Consider the following 16843-nt stretch of genomic DNA (forward strand, 5'->3'; position numbering starts at 1 on the left):
GCCAAGCCTCACCCCCTGCATTGGGAACCCCGCCTACTGAGCCCCAACCAGCTGCACCCTAACCCCCCACCTCACCAAGTCCCACTCCCCCAGCTCCCTCCCACAGCCCTAACTACCTTCACCTGGACTCCTCTGGGGAGTCCCATTACCCCTACACCCGGAACCCCCCACCAACCCCCCGTGCATTCAGATTCCCCCCGCACTGAGCTGCCTGCACCCAGATTGCATCACACAGAACCCTGGTATTCCGGAGGGAATTCTGCACCAAAATTTTAAAATTCTGCAAAATTCTGCACATTTTATTAGTCAGAATAAAGTAACACAATAACAATATAATCACACCATTTTCAATTATTTTGGTAATGTATTTAAAAATACTTGTCAGCGAATAATTGAAAATGTTGTGATTATATTGTGTTATTTTGACAAAATATGCAGAATTTTGCAGAATTTTAAAATGTGCACAGGATTTTTAATTTTTTGATGCAGAATTCCCCCAGGAGTACACCATGAACTCAGATATACCTCTCCCTCTGTATTCTAACGACCTGCTGCATGCTGAGGCACTTGTGCAATTATTGACTATACAAAGGCCCCCCAAAGTTGTCTCTAGTTCTACTGAGCAAGGTCTGGAATGAATTTCTTCTCTGGGTGCTATTTTCAATTCCTGATTCTGTTGTGGGTTCTCTGTGATCGTTTCTCTTTGTGCCATTGCATCCTTTCATGCTGTGAAAAGAATTTCTGCCTTTCCTTCAAGGTGTTCCTAGCAGCTGGCCCATTTCCTTTGGCTCAGCAGGTTCTGAATGCTTATATCAAAGAAGAGATTCCAATCAGGTGCCTAGATCTGCTTAAGTATAATCTTACCAAAGCTGTAATTGGGAACCTTTCCCTGTGAATGTATGAAAGAGCAACCTTACATGAAAGTCTTCCACAGTCCCTAAATTCATGTCATAAACATTGATTGTTGCTCAAAAGATATAGCTAGCAGGCACTGCTATAGTACGTATTATAGTTATGGATATGTCCAAATATTTAATTAATACCCCCTCTCATTTCCTCATAACTTGCTGAAATTTTCCATGTTTGGTCTTAACCCAGAGGTAAATTCTTTATAATTTAAGTAAAATCCATTTTATCCATTTTTGCCTTTTATAGAAAAGTGAAAAAATACCCTTTTAAAGTAAGTTTTTAAGATTTTCCCCCCTCCCCCCCGAAGTGCCATTCAAGTGGCCGTTAAAACAATTTGACATTTTCAGAGTGGATTAGCCTCTTTTATGTGTCTGTAAAAAAATTAAAAATACATAAACCAGCTCTGACTGACAAACATTTAAAAACTAAATTTAAAACCACTATTGTAACTTGTGCTAGTGTTGGGAGCTAAGATACTGTTTTAATTATCATAGCTAGCTAGTATTGCAGGTAAAGACTACATAGAAAATTTTCAATACAGAACTGAATTGGAGAAGGGGAGAGAGATCTTCTTGTGATCACTAATAAAATTGTGAGGTCCTGAAATACCGTTTCAATAGCATAGGAATAAGAATTTGAGTAAATACGGGTACATTTCCATATAGAAGATACCGAGATCTGTAATGACATCTATGGCAGTAGTGATTCCCTTTTTTCCACCACCTTTTGCTGAGATTAAAGCCACACTGGTCTTGTGCTGCATGAGAACTCTATATGAGTGTCTCTCTCTTCTTGTGGAGTTCCTAAACTGCACAGATCAAGGAAATCTCCTCACAACACAACCCAATTGCAGTTTGAATAGAGGTCTCTCTCTTGTCAGAATTGTTTCCCTTAGTTATGTTTCCAGTCCATAATTTAAACAGTTTCAAATAAGGTGAAATATAGTGTCCTAAAAGTCATGACCGTGGCAGCAAAGGTGAAACTGTTGGGCCGTCAGGTGAAAGAGTTTAATCCTTTGTCAGTCCTTTTGGGAAATCTTTTGTTAATCTCTAAACTTTACGTACTCCTTTGAGAAATTAACATAGTCACTACAGGCTTCCACTTCTGGTGTGGAAGGTATTTAACATAGTAAAATGGAGTAGTCTCAGTCAGTAGAGTGCGAGCAGTGCTGCAAAGTTATTGACATCACTTGTATTTTTTTCCTAGTTATGGAGTCCCCTGAACTCTGACTTTTAAGAGTCTGATTTTCATGGTTTCTATTTGTTTCCTTAACAGTTACTCTATTTTGTCTGGATTCTTGTACTCTTTCTGGGTAATAACAATAGTTAGCCAATCTGAATGCAGCTATTTTCATAATCACTGTATCCTTATTTTTCAGTAATGGTCCTGTGACTATACAGATCTCTGTATTCTGAACACTCTGTTCCTCTGCCATCATTCACTCCTGTACTGAGAACTGTTGAGCTGTTTGCCAACAGTACGGACAAAAAAAAAAGTGGGAGGAAAAAGTAGTACAGGAGCTTCTGAATGTTGAAAGAGCACCATGGTCTCTCTTGAGTTTGCATTCCAATGAGTTAGGCTTATGGACCGGGTCTCTGTTTTTGCTGTGATGAAAGAAGCTGAAGTGTCAGGGTAGGTGATAAGCCATATGGGACCCTGGTCCAAAAGTTTCTCCTCAGAATTGTTTGCCTTTGCAGAGCTTTGCAATAGCACCTTTAGGAAAATTTCATTTTCAAATATATATGCCTCCCTCCTACTGGGGGATTGTTCAAGTGATAATCTTTTCCTCTTAGTTCTGAGTGTTCTCTTTTCCAGCTTCTCTTACCCTCTTGCCTTTCTCCTCTAGTATGAAGTGCTTTTTGTCTGCCTGGGGAGACCTAACAACAATAGAATCAGCTCCAAGGAGGAGCAAATCCTCTCTTACAGTTGTTGCCAGTGCATATCTTCTCTGCCTACAGCCACTGAGTCAAGAGCTTTTTCTGCTCTCAGATAACCCTATTTGAAAGGGGCCCACTGACCTTGGTGAAGAGAAGAATCCTGCAGCAGCTGGTAGCAAAATTCCCCATCCAGAGAGCAGTTTTAGAGGCTCTGCACCAGAGGAGAATGCTAACACTGGCTCTGTGGCAGGAAAATCCCCTCCAGAATTAGCAAGTCAATGCCTTGGGCATATTCCTGAGATTCTCTTCTGTTATGATGTCCTTGCTTTCAGTTAAAGGATGTAATATCTTTCCAGGGAGAGAGAGTATATGAAGCCATAAGTTCGTGAAGTATTCATCCAATTTGTGGGTTTCCTAGGATCTGACTCAATTGAGTCTGCTTGGTCTCTAGGGCTTTTCTCTTTGTGAAAAAAGAGTTTCCTGTCATTACTAGAAATCTTACAGATTAGAAGAAAAGTGCTATATTTCATTCACAGCTGATTAATATTCAGTTTCAATAATAGTGATTCATTTATTAAAAAAGAAACAGGCCTAATGCGCTCGGTTCAGCATCCCAGGAAGGAAAGCTAGAGAATGGTTACCAGGGAAATCAGGCTTTCTGTAATTTTTCTTTTCCAACAACTGTGTTCATCATTGCTTTGTTATTCTTCAAGATAATTTCCTGAACTACTTACCTATTTGATAATTGATCTAATTGAGACATTAGAAATAAAAGTCCTGCCCAATCGGTTAAACTATTTGATGTGTCATCAGTAATCCTGAATGCAGCATAAGACATAAGTGTTTGAGGGTTGGGTAGAAACAGCTGGAGAGAGAGGGGGAGTGAATATTAGGATAAAGCCTTGAGCTCTGACAATGCCAAGGGTTAAGTGGTCAAATTTTGTAATATTTCAAAATTGTTAGGATTTATTACTAAACACCACAATCTTAAGTGTTGTAATAAATGAATGTGTTTACATCTGTCTTTAAATCGTTTTCTTGTTGCATCTTTTTTCTCTCACACTCTTCCTTTTTTCCAATTTCCCCCTTCTTTTCCTATCTTTTTTCTCCCTTTAGCATCCTGAAGTTTTATTGAGCCATCCATCCAAGCCAGTAAGTGCCCTGGCAAACAGGAGGGCCATTGCCAGCCCCATTTGTTTTTTTATGTGTTGCATGAATATTCACTTGTGCCTTCATATTCCTGGATCAACACACACAATTTTTGGTGAGATATTTTGGGAATGTGTATAGAAAATAAGGGTGGGAGAAGGGGATTTCAAATGCCTGAGTAGCTGTGCTCAAAATAGCCTTGAGAAATGCTTGTACTTGTTTTGCTACTTTTGCTTAGCTTCACTTTCTATTTGGGCAGTTTGATGTAGTGCAACTCTTTCCTTTCCCCTCATGTCAGTTGCTTGTGGCATCCTGTAGCATTTCTATCACCTTTACTGTCTGTGCATTGTCACAGCAAGATTGCAATAGAATAGAATAGGCCTCTTGTGCAAAAAAGCATTCTGGTTAATCCCTCACATCAGTGCATTGAAAGATGCTGATTAAGTTACAGTAAGGAGGTAGGTTGCTAAAGTACTTGGATAACCATTGTTCCTGCTGATGCTATGCTGGTTTAGCTGTGGACCCAATTATGGAAGCCCTCTGCTTGAGGTTAGTAGGGGTATGTCTACACTAGGAAATTAGGTCGAATTTATAGAAGTCGATCTTTAGAAAGCAATTTTATACAGTCGATGGTGTATGTCCCCGCTAAGCGCAGTAGGTCGGCGGCATGCGTCCTCAATACCGTGGCTAGCATCGACTCACGGAGTGGTGCACTGTGGGTAGCTATCCCACAGTTCCCGCAGTCTCCTCCGCCCATTGGAATTCTGGGTTAAGCTCCCAATACCTGAGGGTGCAAAAACATTGTCGCGGGTGGTTTTGGGTACATGTTGTTGTCAGTCACCCCTCCCTCTGTGAAAGCAATGGCCGACAATTGTTTTGCACCTTTTTTCCGTGCAGACGCCATACCACAGCAAGCATGGAGCCCACTTAGCTCAGTTCACCGTCATCGCTGCTGTTGTGTCCTGGGTGCTGCTGGCAGCAGACGGTGCAGTAGGTCTGCAAACCATCATCATCCTCCGCTTCCACTGCAACTCTGCTCTCCTGCTGTTGTAAATGAGCTCAGTCTCAATTGAGTAAATGATGACTGAGCTCAATAGAGCAAATGAGCTCAGTCATCCACCGCTTCCTCTGCAACTCTGCTCTCCTGGTGCCATGAATCCACCTCGCAGGTCCTCTCGTCGTTCGGTATAAATATCTAGTCTCGTGGTATCCGTCGTCATCCACCGCTTCCGCTGCAACTCTGCTGTTTTGCAGACGCCATACCACGGCAAGCATGGAGCCCGATCAGCTCACCGCTGTTGTTGTGAGTAGGGTTACCATACGTCCTCTTTTTTCCAGACATGTCCGGCTTTTCGGCAGTCAAACCCCCGTCCGGGGGGAATTGCCAAAAAGCCGAACATGTCCAGGAAAATGGCGGCTCTGCTCCTCCCCGACTCTTCGTCTCTGTTTAAGAGCCGGGCTGCCCGAGCGCTAACGGCTTCGGGCAGCCCCCCGTGCCTCCGGACCCTGCGCCGCCGGAGCCTGGGAGGGGAAGTGCCCGGCTGGGGACGCAGGGTCCGGAGGCATAGGGGCTGCCCAAAGCCCGAGCGCTACCGGCTTCACGGTTTGCCGGACAGCCTCCAGACCCTGCGCCCCCGGCTGGGCGCTTCCCCTCCCAGGCTCCAGCTGCGCTGGGGAAGTGCCGGCTGGGGGCGCAGGGTCTGGGGGCTGCCCAGCAAACCCTGAAGCCGGTAGCGCTGGGGCAGCCCTTTCCCCCTGGCTGGGAGTGGGAGGGAGGAGGGGGTGGAGTTAGGGCGGGGAAGGGGCGGGGTTAGGGTGGGGAAATGGGCGGGGCCAGGGCCTGTGGAGGGTCCTTTTTTTTTATTTATGAGATATGGTAACCCTAGTTGTGAGCATTGTAAACACCTTGCACATTATCCTGCAGTATGTGCAGAACCTGCAGAAGCAGGCGAGGAGGCGACGACAGCGTGATCACAATAGTGATGAGGACATGGACACAGACTTCTCTCAAAGCATGGACCCTGGCAATTTGGACATCATGGTGGTAATGGGGCAGGTTCATGCTGTGGAACGCCGATTCTGGGCCTGGGACACAAGCACAGACTGGTGGGACTGCATAGTGTTGCAAGTCTGGAATGATTCTCAGTGGTTGCGAAACTTTTGCATGCATAAGGGCACTTTCATGGAACTTTGTGACTTGCTTTCCCCTGCTCTGAAGCGCAAGAATACCAAGATGAGAGCAGCCCTCACAGTTGAGAAGCGAGTGGCGATAGCTCTCTTGAAGCTTGCAACGCCAGACAGCTACTGGTCAGTCAGGAATCAATTTGGAGTGAGTAAATCTACCGTGGGGGCTGCTGTTATCCAAGTAGCCAACGCAATCACTGAGCTGCTGCTATCAAGGGTAGTGACTCTGGGAAATGTGCATGTCATAGTGGATGGCTTTGCTGCAATGGAATTCACTAACTGTGGTGGGGCGATAGACGGAACGCATTTCCCTATCTTGGGACCGGACCACCTTGGCAGCCAGCACATAAACCACAAGGGGTACTTTTCAATGGTGCTGCAAGCACTGGTGGATCACAAGGGACGTTTCACCGACATCAACATGGGATGGCTGGGAAAGGTACATGACGCTCGCATCTTCAGGAACTCTGGTCTGTTTGAACAGCTACAGAAAGGGACTTACTTCCCAGACCAGAAAATAACTGTTGGGGCTGTTGAAATGCCTATAGTTATCCTTGGGGACCCAGCCTACCCCTTAATGCCATGGCTCATGAAGCCATAGACAGGCACGCTGGACAGTAGTAAGGAGCTGTTCAACTATAGGCCTAGCAAGTGCAGGATGATGGTAGAATGTGCATTTGGACATTTAAAAGCGCGCTGGCACAGTTTACTGACTGGGTTAGACCTCAGCAAAACCAATATTCCAATTGTTATTGCTGCTTGCTGTGTGCTCCACAATCTCTGTGAGAATAAGAGGCAGATGTTTGAGGGGGTGGGAGGTTGAGGCAAATCGCCTGGACAGTGATTACATGCAGCCAGACACCAGGGCGATTAGAAGAGCACAGCAAGGCGCGCTGCACTTCAGAAAAGCTTTGAAAACCAGTTTCATGACTGGCCAGGCTATGGTGTGACAGTTCTGTTTGTTTCTCCTTGATGAAAACCTGGCCCCTTGGTTCACTCTACTTCCTTGTAAGCCAACCTCCCTCCTCCCTTTGATCACCGCTTTCGGAGGCAATAAAGTCATTGTTTCAAAATCATGCATTCTTTATTAATTCATCACACAAATAGGGGGATAACTGCCAAGGTAGCCATGTTGTATTTTATACCCATTACTGTTCACCTTTATGTCCTTAACTACTTTCTCTTTCAAAATTTGTTCCAAGACCTTGCATACAATTGAGGTCAAACTAACAGGCCTGTAGTTTTTCTGAATCATCTTTTTCCCTCTTAAAAATAGGAAGTATATTAGCAATTATCCAGTCATACAGTATGATCCCCAAGTTTACAGATTCATTACAAATCTTTGCTCTTGGGCTTGCAATTTCATGTGCCTGTTCCTTTAATATTCTTTAATATTCCCATTAACCATCCTGCCATTACCCCTAAGCTGTTTATTAGCCTCATTAAAAACTGAGGCTAAATATTTGTTTAGGTGTTGGGCCATGCCTAAATAATCTTTAATCTCCACTCCATTCTCAGGGCTTAGTGGTCCCACTTCTTTCCTTGTTTTCTTCTTATTTATATGGCTATAAAACCTTTTACGATTGATTTTAATTCCCTTTGCAAGGTCCAACTCTGCTTGGCTTTTGGCAGTTCTCACTTGATCCCTACACTTCCTGAACTCCAAGAGGTAGCTTTCCTTGCTGATCACTCACATTTTCCATTCCTTGTAGGCTTTCTGCTTTCTCTTAATCACCTGTTTGAGATACTTGGTTAGCTAATGACTTGATGAGGTCATGCGAGGGACAAATGCCTTATTTGTGACTCCTCCTGCACCAGAAATAAAAAAGCAGAGGGATTTCTGCCTCAAAGTTCACCTCACGAAAGAAGCAATGCATCCTGCATCGGATCCAATCCCCAACCACAATGTAACAGATTCAAAATTCACAAGGAGCACCCCTCCAACTGCCCTTGATTCAAGGCACAAGTCTGGTGAGAAATAGTCACACTAGGAGAAACAAACCAGTTGAAGCAGATATTGACATCTCTGATAGGGCCTCGTGTTCCATGGCCACTGCGATTTCCATGAGGTGCTCTTCCTTGCAGCTCTTCCAAAGGAGCTGCAAAATACTACAGAAGATTTACCCTTCAAAGGGCCTAAACTATTTTCCAACAAAACAGAGGAAACAGTTTAGGCCACATTCTTCTAAGAGAAGGTTAAGACCTCCTTGATCTTGCCAGCTACCTTCCTTTACAGGAGGCCCTTCTCACCAGACAGCTGCAATCTCCGGGCAGTCATTTTGACTAATTTGCTGACCATATCTCCTACCTGTGAAACGTGCCTGTTCCTCTTCCACTGTGCTTGGGCAAACATCACATCTGGCAAGTGTGGCTCAGCACATTAAAAGAGGGATATATTATCCAATTCACCTGCCTCCCTCTTCCCAACCCCATTTTCTCCATTCCTATCTCATAAGACTCTATTACTTCAAGAAGTCTCTTTGGGAACTGGGAGTGATAGAAGAGATTCCTTACCAACACAGGGGGAAAGGCTTCTGTTCGCAGTTTAGGATGGTCACCCTTTGTCAGGAACTACATGTCTTGAACCTAGGTCCCCAGGCCTCTTAAACGTTAGGCAGTCCCAGCCTGCCACCCACTGACCAGCTAACAGCTGCTAGAAGAGTAGCTGAACTCCAACAGAGAACTCCAGTCCTGGGATCTGATTGCTGGAACCCTGGGGGTCCTGATTGGTCCCCAGCCTCTATTTAAGCCAAGTACAGAAACAGAAAACTGCCCATGCAGCTGCGTTCTCCCTGTTCAGGACTGTTGCTCCTTCACAATCTGCACAATGCTGCTGGTCTCCTGATAATCTGAGCCTGCCTCCTCCTGACACCTGATGCCTGGTTTGCCCTCTGGCCTGTCTCAGCCTCTGACCTCCAGGTATCTGACTCTTGACTCCTGCTCTAACCAGGCCAAGTCATGATGTCACTTCCCCCTTTTATATCTTCCAACTTGCTGGAAAGATCATTTGCTGTGACATGAGTCAAATAGTCTCCCTTGAGTATGTGCTATCTCTGAGAGGTTTCCATTGTTCACAGTTCCTGGAGTAATCCTTTTGAGTGTTTGTATTCTCCTCAATGAGCCATCAACGTTGTTTGGCCTTTTTATTGTTGTACCTGAAAGGCTGCTTGTGGGTGTTCCCAACCTCACAACATGTTTCAATGGCACATACATAGCGAAACTTCATATACAATGATAACACATGCAACTTAATAGGATATTAATGTTCAACAGATTAAGACTTTTAAAATGATACCTCACAAAGTATACTTTTTACAAAAGATATCATACTTCTATCCCAATGGTGAATATGGGGTGCAGAATGTCTCTTTGGGGCACAGAGTGTTACAGTAACTAACCATTTTATGAGGCACAGTTTTTCTGTCATCCTCCCTATTAAGAATGCACTGGATAGTAGAAACAAGTAGTAAATCTGGAAAAAGGAGGTTTTTCTCACATGTTCAGACTTGGAGAAAGAGGAGTGTGGGGAATTCTGGAGAGAACAGTGGAGATATTAACAATTGTTAAGCTACTTGGAGTACAAAACTCCCATTCAATACATTTATTAAAATGTATACTATATGCAAATAATAGACATTAATGAAATATTCTGACACGTTCCTTGCACAAAGATCAGGAAATTCATAATAAAATATTTCCCAAAAGAGAATTTTTTTTCATATCCTTCCTGCGCTAGTGTCAGCATGCAGAGTGGAAACCAGTCTCTTCGATTCCTCTTTGTCATTTGCTGATGCTTCCATTTGCTGTGTGGTGTGAAGATCAACTATTCTGCCTTCCATGCTAAGGGTGCTTCTTATGGTTTTTCTTGGATGCCCTCATTTCTTCACACCAGCTGGTTTCCACTTGACGGCTTCATGTTGGAGTCTGTGTTGGCATACAGAGTGCATGCCCCATATATGTCAAATGCTTCCTTATGATTCTGATGGAAACAAGCTGCTGGTTGGTGAATTCTCATATCTTTTTTTTGTTTGTTGGTGATAGTCTTTTTAATCAATATTCAGAGTCTTTCATAGGCATTTTATTTTTGATGGCATCTAGTTTGTTGTCTAATATTTTAGTAGATCTCCAGTTCTCATAGCTGTATGTTAACACCAATATTATGTTTGAATTGAAAATTCTTGGTTTTGTTCTGATGCTGTATATCTTTGATTTACTTACATTGTTTAGTCAATGTTGTGGTGTCTTTCCTGTCCTTCATGTCATTTTCTACTTGAGGTCTCTGTTGCCTAATATGGTGCTGCCCAAGTATTTTTTATATATGAGATAATGAATATAAAATGTGAAGGATAAAGTTATTTCATAAGAGGTAACATTTCTTTCCCAAAGGTAGTATGTTATACAACTGAATTTGGTTTTGGAAAAATTCAGCCAAAACAGTTCAGTATTTTCCAGAATGAAGATTGGAAAAAATATACATTGTTTTGCCCATGTTAAAAAAAATTCTGGCAACCTTTTCTTTTAAAAGCTTAGGTGATCCTATGCTTTTGGAGCAGGGACTTGAAATTTGGCAGAGGGTCGGCCTTTGTGTTAAGAATCTGCCTTGTCAGCCCTGTATTTATCCACTCAAATTTGGCCTTGTTATAAGCTTTTGAAAAATCACAGTTTGCACATGCTCAGTAGAGACTTTTTAGATTTTAGCAGCTAAATTCCCCTAAGATTCCCTTCCACACTGAGCATGTTTCAGCCTGGTGCTGACAAGAACTTTCTCTGCAATTGAAGTTTTGGACTGCTGTATTTTGATTTAGGTCTGGGCTTCTGAACTGAGCGCAGGGGACCATATCTCTCCCAATGACCACCCTTCTGGGGCCAGGCAGCTGACTTATCTGGATGCAGAGGGGACAAGAATCAGAGCTGTGTGTGTGTGTGTTGTGGGGAGTAGATTAGGATAAGGTGCCAGAATGTAGAGCAGAAACTGGGTTGGGAGGCTGGCAGGGGCAAGGACAGGGAAACTTTCACTGTAAGTTGGGGTGGGGCAGAAACTGGGGATTGGTAGTGTAAAGAGAATGGGAGCTGTTGGGGGGACCGTGGCTGACTAGACAAGAGGACAGAGAGACAGGATGGGGGAACTGGGAGGGAGACTGAGATCGAATGAGACGCCAAGGATTGGAAGACTGGGAATGGGTGGACAAGGAGACTTGGAGACTAGGATCTGGGCTGGGGGACTGGGAAGGTGATTGGGACAGGGAGGGTGGTGGAGAGGTTTGGAGTGGGGGGAGTGTAGTTGGGCAAGATTAGGACTGACTGGGCAAGAAGACTTGAATTTGGATGAAGAACCTAAGCAATGGAGACTGAGAGTGGCTGGATGAAGAGCATGGGACTGGGAGGAGGAGTCAGGAGTGGGGAAGAGATACAGGACTGGAGAAACAGCAGGTTCAAGGTGATGGTACAGAAGAGGTCTTGCATCAGGGAATGGGCAAAGGACTCTGCGCTCCATAGAGCCCATTTCTCTCCAGAGCTTGTAACAGAATTCAAGATTCCTGAGTCTCATAATTCCTCTGATGTCAGCAAGTATCTATGAAACTCTCATCTTCCTCTTGAATTGGTCCACATAAAGGATGACAGCCTAGTACAGCTGTTAGTTAGCTGAAGTGGCAGAGATCTGCATAGTGGATCTAAAGGTTCCAACCTTGCTAATAGTCATAGAGTTTAAGGCCAGAAGAGACCACTAGATCATCTAGTCTGATCTCCTGTATATCACAGGCCATCAACACCACCCAGTACGCACACACAAAACCCATCAGCTGAAATTAGACCAAAGTATTACAGCCTGCAGGAAACTAAACTGTCATGTCACAGATAGGGACTGAGGTCAGGTCTACACTAAAAGGTTAATTTCACTCATCTATGTCGCTGAGGGGTGTGAAAAATACACAGCCCTCAGCTTTCTAGTTAAGCCAATCCAACTTCTAATGTAGACAGCACTCGATCAATGGAAGAATTACTCTCGGGGAGGTGGATTACCTACGCTGACGGGAGAACCCCTCCGTGGGCCTAGGTAGTGTCCACACTGAAGCACTATAGCAATGCAGCTGCAGTGTTTCAAGTGTAAACAAGCCCTGAGGTGCACCACTTCTTGAGGCTCTTACAATGGCAAGGAATTGATTGAGAGATGCAGAAGATTCCAGCAAGTGGCCTGCACCCCATGCAGAGAGAGTTATTGGAAACTGTTAAGGCCAGATCTTTGCTATCTGGTATAGTTCTGGCTCTTAGAACTCCCATTGACTCATAAGTAGCAAGCACTAGGTTTGGTGCTTAGATGTTTTCACGATGAAGACCTTATTTGCAAGCTCTTTTAAGCAGGGATCTGTCTGCAAACTCCAAAGCCGTGTGTTAATGTGATCCCTTTACTTAAGGGTCTTGTAAAAACTTAATAAGCCTACTCTGAGTTTTTGAGTTGGTGACACACACAATGAGAAACCAGGAGAACTTTAACTTTGTCTGTTTCTATAAGGTCTGTTGCACTTGCACAGCATGGGTCCTAAACACTCATTTAAAATACTCAACCAACCACTTGATGTTTTATTTCTCTTCATATTTTCAGTGTTGTCACTTGTTTGTTTGTGGTTTTGTTTGCTGTCTGTGTTGCTTTATTACTTATTTTTGCTTTTCTATGTGTGTGAAGTATTAATCAAATTAAGAGTTGACATCCCATAGAAATTGTATAAGCCTGAGTGATTGCCCTTTACTCTCCTTTCCAGTATCAAAAAATATTGTATTAATATTTGCGATGAGAGCATGACTGTTTCTAGTTGACTCAGATTTGTATAGCATCTTAAAGCTGAGCTATGTGTGCAGATAATATGCATGCAAGAGGGATAGGTTTTGGAACTGCAAAAGTATGTAGCATGCTAGTGTTTTGGCAGATGCTTCATTTTTCGAGAGCAGCTTTCCATGAAGACTTAGTTATCTATGGTAGGAGTATGTTATTAAATTGGGCCTCTGGTGCATATTTTTTATGCTTACACTTAATGGCCATGCCTTTGTTTTATTTAAATAGCTGTTTTCACTATGCCAAATTTTGGTGTGTTTACTAGCTTGAGTTGTTAGGATGATAAAATACATGTACTCCAAGGGCAATGTTAATTTTCTTTTTATTTGATTTCATATTAAATAAACATCTTAAGCAGTGCTCCTTGTTAATTATCCCTTGTTTTAATATTCTTTCTTCTTCTTCCATACCTATGAACTGTTTAAAAATATATATTTAGGTTTTTTGTTTGTACTGTGGCGCACATCCACACATTACCTTGATATTGATGCTGCACATAACAACATTCATTATATACATGGATGGAAAATATTAGAGAGAACATTGGAGCACTATACTTGGTGAATTTGTTCAGTGTTCAAATACTACATTGAAGAGTTATTTTTATTTAAAAAAAATCAATGTAACGGCAGGAAAAGACAGTATACCAGAAATATATAGAATGTGCAACATGGCCAGGTTAACTTGGCAATAGAAATTTCAACTTTCTTACATTTCACAGAATTATAGAATAGTAGAACTTGAAGGAACATCAAGAGATTATCTAGTTCATACTCCTACGCTGAGGCAGGCTCAAATACACCTAGACCATTCCTGACAGGTGGTTTTCTAACCTATTCTTAAAAACCTTCAGTTATGGGGATTCTACAACCTCTCTTGGTGTAACCCCGTACTTAACTATCCTTATAGTTATAATATTTTTCCTGATATCTAACCTAAATCTCCCCTCCTGTGGGCTGACTAAGTTGATTACTTCTTGTCCTAGTTTTAGTGGCCAGGGAGAAAAATTGATCACCATCCTCTTTGTAACAGCCCTGAACATATTTTTGATATTCTTTTTTAATGGTCACTGTGCATCATTCATGTTTCATTAAATTTAAATGCAAAAAACTGTCCAAAGAGGGACAAATAATGAAATTTCTTGTACTTAATGTTGATGTTTGAGTCTCAATTAATGTTTGAAGTTTGCACCTCTGTGAGATGATGGAGAATGAAATGATGAGAAGATGGAGTGGAAAGAGAGAACTTTCTTCATCTTTGAAGTGAACAGCATGGGGGAGGAGTAAGACCTAGTCTGCACACAGTTTTTGTACTAATTTAACAATTTTGGTTAGGAGCGTGGTTTGTTTTTTTTAATCAAAATTGTTAAATTAGTGCAAACCATAGTGTGGACACAGTTATATCGGTATAAAGGTACTTATACTGGTGTAGCTTATTCCACTAAATGTATAACTTTTAAGGGTTGTACTGCGTTAACTATACTGGTTTCAAACAGATATAGTTAAAGCGGTACAAAAATGTTGTGTATTCAAGCCGTAAATTTCAACTTTTGCGGCAGGTACTGTTTTTGCGTGAAGACTCTGTCCTTCAAAGCTGGGTTAACAGGACACCAACACAATTATTTATGTTGGCTCTTCCTTGGTAATAGAAGAGGACAGTTATTTTAAAATCAGAGTTTAGAATTTGCCAAATATTGCATCGAGCAAAAATTATGGAAACACCATAAATTCTTGGGATAAATAATATTTTAACACCTATGATTTTCTCCTGTTGATTTGTCCTGAAGTTAAAGCACTGGGGCTTTTTTTTCAGTACTTTGCTGTTTTCTTCACTGAGCTATTTACAGTAGCCATAGTGGAAAGTGTACCAGGAGCAGCTTGAGTGCAGCCTATCCTGTGTCAGCTGAGTCATTGATAAGGCCTGGGAGGGAGAATGTACAGTGATCTATCCACCTTAAACAAAAAAAATATTTTTAGTTACTTTCAATTTTTTATAATCTGGTCAGGGTTTTTTCCCTTCACATTTGCTTGTGAACATGCTCCTCACTGAAGATTATCTACATGCCATTTTAAAGCTATTTTTGACTCCTGTGTATGGGAGAAAATTTGTGGTAATTTTTGGAATTGGGAGAAAAGAGGGGTTTTTTTTATTGTTATCCTTGCATAACTCAGATAGCTATGTTCAAACTGCCCTTCCAAAACTCACCATTGAACAGAGATGAAACATGGTTGATTTTAGTCCAAAATCAACGTTCAAAAAAGTTGTGTGTGAAAATGAGTCTGCAAATGAAACTGTTTTTGCATTGTTTGCTATCATACAACTGTGATAATGCGAGTTAGATTTTGACAAATAGGCTAGGAATTGCACATTTAAAAAGGAGAAAGACTTTGTGTTTTCATTAATATTTGATCATCCCTTTCTTTCAAGTATCTGAGTGCTTTATAACTTTGAATGTTATCCCCATTTTACCGATGAGAAAACCCAGACAAAGAAAGATTAAATTACTTTTCTCATGTTTCACAGCAAGTCAGTGTCCAGAATAGAATCCTTATGTTATTCCCAGTCTCTAAATCAGACTACCAAACCATCCTGCTTTTGGTACCCAGGCACAATGGAAGAGCTGCCTTAATGCCTTTATTACTGTGTTCCTTTGTACACTGACAATGAAATTAGTGGATTATACCTTAATTGTACACTTTTTGCTTCTTTGTATATTATAGGAATGGTATTGTTTGTATTTGAATTTCCTTTTTCAGTGTAAAAAATGTGGTGTTGAAGGGTGCCCCATAGTGTTAAATTGGGATTATATCCAATTTCTGCTCTTCTAGATCTTTATGCAAGTTTTTAAAAAATCGAAATGCATTGGCTTTCTCTCTTGTATGATAACCGAATACAGTAGGATTTAAGACATGGTCACATAAAATGCATTGTCTGTGTAACCCACAAATTGAACCAAAGCCAGTCAGTAATTCATAACCACAAACTGGTTTCCAGTTTCCACAAGATCACATGCCATTTTCGTTGTGTGTGGTTGAGAGTATCTTACATACCAGCATTCTGTGTTGTCTTTACCTGTAATGAATATAGTGTATAGTGTAAACAGCCCTCTAATTCTATAAGAACCAGACACACTGACTTGTTCCATTTTCTAAAATGGAAAATGTACTTCCTTCTTCTTTTGGTAGTGTCTCTTGGGTAATTGTCAAGATACTTTTATTAACACAGAATAATATTAAATAGTAGAGTCCTGACTGTAGATCTCCATTAGCCGTTATAGCTTATTTAGGATGAGAGAGCTCAGTAATCTGGCTAGCAGCCCAGTTTTATATTTTTTCACATTTCCTGATTATCTGATTATGTATTTTGGATTACTTTAAAGGGTCTGGAGGAGCATTTGTTAAAACAAACATTTTGAGAGGTTGGGGATGCAACCATATTCAGTAGGGAAGAATTCAGGCTGTGTCTATGGCGAAAAATCAGGCTTAACTCACTTCTGTCTTATTGTGGTCTCTCCTAGGACGCATTGCTTATAGTACCTTTTATGTTTGCTCTATTAGTATATTATAATTGCTCCTTTGGAAGCAGCAAATTATAATACTGATATTTATATGCTGCTGTAGTTATAGCTTTGATTACATTTAAAAGTAGCTCTTGGACTCCCAGTGTAGTGGGTTTAGGTTTGCCACACTTCGGGACAAAATCTTGGCGCCTTGTCAATCCCCTTTCCACAGTAGTGCAAAGGGAATTGAAACATCAGCCATGTCATAGGTGTCTCAGTGTGCTCTGGTAGTCTTGGCTGGCAGAGCAGCTTTTGGGAAACTGCGATCCACTGGAGCAAGTTTGACCAGGCCTGAAGCTGCTTTTACTTACTTCAAGGACTAGTTTAGCAGCCGAG

The 16843-nt window shown here is 41.9% G+C and overlaps 1 protein-coding gene across 15 annotated transcripts in view; it reads left to right on the forward strand.

Moving 5' to 3' along the window:
• ERC1 (ELKS/RAB6-interacting/CAST family member 1) overlaps positions 1 to 16843 on the forward strand; it is a 530185-nt gene that overhangs the window by 197215 nt on the left and 316127 nt on the right. For 8 of the 15 annotated variants that reach the window (XM_034780724.1, XM_034780799.1, XM_034780743.1 and 5 more), the window contains one exon: positions 3903 to 3938. The exons of the other annotated variants lie outside the window; for them this stretch is intronic. In XM_034780724.1, coding sequence (XP_034636615.1) covers positions 3903 to 3938 — 36 coding nt within the window. The remainder of the gene's footprint in view (positions 1 to 3902; positions 3939 to 16843) is intronic. 15 annotated transcript variants of the gene reach the window in all.

This window comes from Trachemys scripta, chromosome 1, assembly GCF_013100865.1.
Source record: "Trachemys scripta elegans isolate TJP31775 chromosome 1, CAS_Tse_1.0, whole genome shotgun sequence".
In the NCBI taxonomy this organism is placed as follows: domain Eukaryota; kingdom Metazoa; phylum Chordata; order Testudines; family Emydidae; genus Trachemys; species Trachemys scripta.